This window comes from Rhodamnia argentea, chromosome 2 (assembly GCF_020921035.1).
Source record: "Rhodamnia argentea isolate NSW1041297 chromosome 2, ASM2092103v1, whole genome shotgun sequence".
Lineage (NCBI taxonomy): Eukaryota > Viridiplantae > Streptophyta > Magnoliopsida > Myrtales > Myrtaceae > Rhodamnia > Rhodamnia argentea.
Window position 1 is genome coordinate 35,949,508 of NC_063151.1, and position 6,078 is coordinate 35,955,585.

Below are 6,078 nucleotides of genomic sequence, written 5' to 3' on the forward strand. Positions count from 1 at the left end.
CGAAATAAACGGAATTTCTCATTTGATGATTCAAGACTCATTGGGATAATCTAAAAGGCATTGAATACGACCATAACTCCACATAACTTCCTCCTTAAAATCCTCGTCCATTTCTGCCTCCTTTTGCTTCCATTTCCCCTCCCCATTTAATGTCGCAACCATAAATGAAACATTAACCGCACCATTTAATGGATCTATTTCCTCCCCCCATCCCCCCATTTTCTTCCAATATATATATAAAAAAGAAAATGTAATACTAAAAAAATAAATGAAAAAAAAAATCGATATTTCTCGCCCCCCTCGCGGTATATAATGCCCTCCACCTCCGTGGGTTGACTGATCACTTGTGAAGTTCAATTCCTATCGCCTCTTCCTTGACTTTGAACCTCTCCCTCTCCTCCTCCTCCTCCTCCTTCCTTCCTTCCTTCGCTGCAACAGGCAAATTTTGTTGGAGAAGGGAAGAAGATGGCTGCAGATGTCAGCTCCACGGTTGGGTATATGAGCGGGTTCAACAAGGAGGAGAGCAAGCACGTCAGAGGAGGAGGAGGAGGAGGAGGAGGAGGAAACGAGAAGCCGACGGCTCCCGTCACGCGCGACTTGCTCGGTGGGCTCCACGAGATTGAGTCCCACGAGCTCGACCTCGACTTGCAGGTCCCCGCGGGCTGGGAAAAGCGTCTCGATTTGAAGGTTCGTTTGGAATCGGACTCCCTTCTTCCTGAGTCGCTGGTTAATTTTGTAGGAACGGCTCATGCCTAGGCAATTTGGATTGGAACAGTCTCTGCAATTCTGTAATTTTCTGGTGGTCATTGGTCTTTGCGATATTGTTCATGTGGAAGCTTCCTGTTCGATGCCTGCTATGGTCTGCGAAACAGAGCATAATCACGTCTTTGCAACTCATCGCGTTGTTAATTTGTATGGTCGGCGAGCTCTCTAGTTGATGATTACTACATGAATAGTGCCGTGGCTATGTACAGGACATTATTCAAACCGAGGGGCAATTTAGAAAGATGATTCGTAGAGCGAACTGTAGTAGTTTTTTGCTGACGGATAAGGAACGATTGCAGCAGCTTTTAACACATTAATTTTTTTTTTCTTTCAAGCGTGTGGTCAAAACATTTGTTAAGACCGCTCTTTGGCTTCCGAGTCGAAAATCTGTCCTGTGGCTGTCGCTTAACAAGGTTCTTGGTGTAGCTAGTATATCTGTTGATGAAGTCAGACATGAGGCTCCTTTTGCTTGGTGATTGCTTTACCTGCTTTGTCCTATTAAATTCTTCTTATGCAGAAGTAACATTGATTCATACCATGGTAAGATGTCTGAATTTTCAATGCCATCGCCTGAAACTCATTTCTGTCAGCAAGGGAGAATTATTACTTTTTATGATAGAATGATCTGGTAAGGTATTTGATCTTTGGTGGGTCCGTATTGATCGGAGATTCATTCTTTCAGTCAGGAAAAATCTACATTCAAAGGTGCAACTCGCTGAGTTCATCGTCTTCGTCCGATCACAAGCGCCAAGCCGAGCAAACTCTCACCAAGCTCCAAGACTTGAACTTCCCTCCCTCACCATCAAAACCCTTGCTGAACCTCTTTGATGACGCTTGCTTAGACTTGAAGCTGATGTCGCCGTCTCCGTCGCTGCCTTCGTCCTGCAGCTACCAGAGCGTGTGCACTCTTGACAAAGTAAAGTCTGCGCTAGAGAAAGCAGAGCGAGAACCAATCAAGAAGAGCTCGCCGGCCTTTTGGAGATCGCCGTCCTCGTCATCGTTATCGCCTTCTAATTCGTCCTCATCATCTTCGATCAGAGAAAAGCACCGAGAGGCAAACGACGAGAAGGTGTCGCCAGCCACAGTGGCTGCAGGATGCCCGAGTTGCTTGCTCTACGTGTTAATCTCGACAGGCAATCCAAAGTGCCCGAGATGCGATATGATGGTACCATTGCCGAGCTTAAAGAGACCTAGGATCGATCTCAACATGTCAATGTGAGGAGGATCGTATTTCAATCTGTAAATGATGGACGAGATGGGTCCTTTTTAGATATATTTAGTGGGAGGTTTTAGTGCAATATGGCGCCTGTAAATTTAGCCTTCGAGCATATGCTCTGCTTAGTCTGGATGATAGGATTTCATAATAGAGCAAGTGTTTATTCGGACTCTTTTTCCTTTCGTTTTCTATTCGGAACTCGTCATGCATAATGTTGTAGCATGTATAGGTGCGTGGCTGCAAATTTGGCAGCGGATTATTTGGTCAAATTTCTGAATTGGAGGAGATGAAAGTTGTAAACTTGTAATTGTTCATTCTGGGTGAGATCACTGAGATGACTTTCAAATTTCAAGTTTCCTTGGTGTTGATTGTTTATTGGCGTCCCTCTACTTGAATTGGCTTCTAAATTCGCGATCAAGCTTCCCCAGTTGCTTGCGTAGGCGATAGAGTCATTGTTCGTCTTTTCTCGCAGGTTCTTCTCTGATCATCGTCACCTCCATCATCCACGGGGTACACCACGCGATCGAGAGAGAGAGAGAGAGAGAGAGAGTTTTGTGTCATGACTCATGATGCATGTGGAGATCAACTTAGCCCAATTAGGCTGAAGATGCTCTGACCCAGCTGGAATGGTCTCGGGCTCGGTTGTATTTGCCGGATCTTTTGAGCTTTTTTCGGCTGGGCAGCTTTGAAGCCAACCAAAAGAAATTGGCTCGATTTGACATCCAATTGATGAGAATATTCACCTCCCAAAAAATCCACGGCCGATCATTAGATCTCGTATCTTCATCAATAACAAGCACTTAGCACACGATGGAAAGTTTTTTCTCTGGTGCGTATGGCGTTTTTAGTTTCTAATTGGCGGTGCGCGTCTAGATTCGGCTTCCTCTATACTGTAGTCGGACAAAAAAAAACAAAGATTGAATAAACATAAATCTAGCTTTTGGAAGACCAAATCTTCTTAGTTCAGCAAGACGTCATAGCTCTTACAATCACCGTTGAAGCTGGAGGCAAAGGATCAGAGCACAGAAGTATTGAATTCCAAGAAAATTATTTATTAAACTCTCAGAACTAAATCGGGAGAGGAAAAATCTATTGATTCTCTCTCTCTCTCTTCTCCCTCCGATGCCTTCTTCAACCTTAAGCCATGGAGGGAGGGTTTGAACTAGTCTCACCCTCCCCTCCCTCGCTCTCTCTCTTTTTTAATATACGATGAAACCTCCCTCTCTTGTTGATTTTGATTTTCTTTTCTTTTCTTTTCTTTTTTGTATTTCTTCTTCTCTCTCAAGCTATATTTGGAAGCTCTCTTTTCCGGATCTAACTCTAGAATTGAGAGTTTGAACTCTTCCGATTTAATTGTAAATTTGGGAGCTATCCTCTTTTTGGGTATTTGATGCCCCATTCCTTCATTCGCTTATAATCCTTTGCCTCCATATTCAATGATGATTGCAAAAGTTTTGTTATCCCAAATGTGAGATATGTGTTCATTCAAAACATTTTGGTTGCCTCCGTACGACGATGGCGTAGAGAAAGTTGAATCTAGGTGCACACCACCAATTGGTATTATCGTAGTTATTGGAGAAGGATTTTTCGATCGTACTCATCACCGACGAAGTTACGAGATACAATGATTGGTCACCGATTATTTTACTTGACAGATTCGTTCTTATGGAACGAGCATATGGTTAACATTGCTAGCGCTCTCTATTAATCATCTTTATTTTCTAGATTTGACTTTGTTTTGCAGCATTTTGGGTTTTGCTCGGCTTCGATAAGCTTTATAACGAAGTTTACGCACTTTTCATGTATACCTTTAAGTAATGAATGCAGGTTTCTTTCGATTAAAAAAATAAATGAAACAACAAAGTGTAAGTTTGACTTGAGCCGGAGTGGAATTCACCTAAATCACGCAAAACCGTGTCCAAAATAATCGCATTGAGTACAACTTGGTGCCAAACGATGTTTTCGGGTGACTAACCGGGAACCATTAACCTAGTTACAATTACGTTTCATGTTTAGGATGCGTTTGTTTAACTGAGAATATCATGATAAAAAGAAAACATCTGTGAAAATTACTTTAGTCATTTTCTTCTTATAAAATAAAAAGTTAGTTTCTTTCTATTTAAGCTATTATTTTTCGTCCACAGAAAACGTTATTCCTAAATCGATAAGTTTTCCGTTGTCACAGTACCGAAAAGTCGGGAAAATAATTTTCCCGAAACAAAATTTTTTTTTCAAGAAAACGGAACCTTTAATTATAGAGATTATTCAATTTCGGCAATCGAAATCTAATTGCACGGGCCAAATGGCCAATAAAAGAAATATCCGTTATAGCGTGGAAATTAAGCAAATAATATACTGCTTTAGCGGATCAGAATATTTCTTCGATTTCCCCCCTTTTTTCTGTGCTGGCAAAGTATAAACATGGCATCTGACCCCCCAAAAAGAAAAGAAGAGTATAAACATGCACCGCCAACACAAAGGGGGAATAACTAGGGAACCCAGCAATAGCAGCCATACAGTTACATTCGGCCATTCCCCTTTTTCAAATTAAAGATACAGAGACTTTCTCAATAATAAAGGGATATATTCACTAAAAAGACTCGTCACGAAAGTGAAATTAAGTCCTCAAATTAGTCCTCATCATCGGTCGGACTCGATTGCACTTTTTGTAAGTTTTTAGGAGTCAATTGCACTTTCATGACAAGCTTCGAGACTTCTAGAAAATACGTTCTAATAATAAAAAATTGATATAGAGATAGAGAAACAAAATTTTGATTAGAAAAAAAAAAATAAGAAGTTACTTTTTAAGTTAATCGAAGTACATCCTTACGTGAAGCAAAGATTTTCTCCTAATCAAAGTGGGTGATTATATATCTTCGATTATCCTAATGTAACTATCACTCGATGAGGCGAGAAATTATGGGTGGTTTTTACCTTTGCTTCTTCTTTGTTGTTTTTTTTTTTTCCCCATCTACATATGGAAGCGGGCCCACAATCACATTTTCTAACATTACTTTATTATAATCACAGTTATTCTCAGCCTGTTAAGTGTTAATTAAGAATTCTGTTTAAAGGGCTGATTGCTCTTAAAACAAAGCGGTCCTTAGGCTAATTGTTAAAATTTCACTGCATCAAAATCATTCGGATGGGTAACATTCATTCATATGAATTTGAAAGAAAATTATGTCAAAAAAATTTTCCTGTGCATTTTTTTTTTGTAATTTCTTTTACTTGCACTTTTTATGTCAGCATGTTGATTTTCATTTTTCATTCACTATCGAAGGCCCGACACAAAAATGTCTTGCATGAACAATCCAGTATTAGTACTGCCTTTAAGTTTGATCCTTTCTCTTTAGACTTTTGTTAAAGTTACTTTCTGAATGAAAGAGAGTACAAGTTTCAAAAGTATTGTGTGGTTCAAATCGATCTAATGTGCAAGAAGGCTTGAAGATGCTTTTTGTTTTATTCCAAACTGGAAAATATCAGTTTTTTTTTTTTTGGTGATAAATCAAATTTTTTGGATTTGATTCTATATTATTCTATTCTATTTTACAAATCATATTGTGTGCAGGTTGTCAAACCCTACTCCCCCACTCACGAGTCCCCACCCCTAACCCCTTAAGAAGATGGGGAATCGAACTACGGTAACACTTTCGCTCTAGAAAATAACTTTTGACCAAAAGTTGATTTTTCTACTTCTGCTTTTGAGCAGAAGTTGATTTTTCTATTTCTAAAGAGAAGTAATTTTCTTTTTTACTTCATTAAGTGGCTCCAAAATTATTTATGAAGCAAAGAATAATGAAGTCGCGTAATCGGGATTCCCGCTTCTGAACACTTTTGGAGCAAAAATTTTGCTTCATAAATGTTGTCATGCACGCTCTAATAAACCATTCAATTGTAAGGTTTTTTTTTTATTTATCTCTTTTGGCTATACAATGGCAATATAATGAAGAGATAATTGCATCAATAGTTCGTGAACTTTGATCAATGTACAACATGGTCCTTAAACTTTTAATTTGACTAATATGATCCTTGAACTTTAACTCAATATTTATTGTGGTCTTTGAATTTTTAATTTGACCAATATAGTCATTGAA

General features: G+C 39.3%; 1 protein-coding gene across 3 annotated transcripts; it reads left to right on the top strand.

The window, feature by feature from the left end:
* The first annotated feature begins 338 nt into the window (after positions 1-338).
* Positions 339-2,152, top strand: LOC115735709. Of its 3 annotated transcripts, none has more exons than XR_004014807.2 (3): positions 339-687; positions 1,448-2,044; positions 2,139-2,151. XR_004014807.2 is itself a non-coding variant. In XM_030667101.2 (3 exons), exons 2-3 carry the CDS (start codon positions 466-468, stop codon positions 1,982-1,984), a joined length of 759 nt encoding a protein of 252 aa, XP_030522961.1. In that variant the 5' UTR covers positions 341-376; positions 407-465; the 3' UTR covers positions 1,985-2,152. The 3 variants fall into 3 exon arrangements, 2 of the variants coding, with proteins under 2 accessions (XP_048130416.1, XP_030522961.1); XM_030667101.2 differs by having other exon boundaries at positions 341-376; positions 407-687; positions 1,448-2,152; XM_048274459.1 differs by having other exon boundaries at positions 1,448-2,152.
* Positions 2,153-6,078: the final 3,926 nt, after the last annotated feature.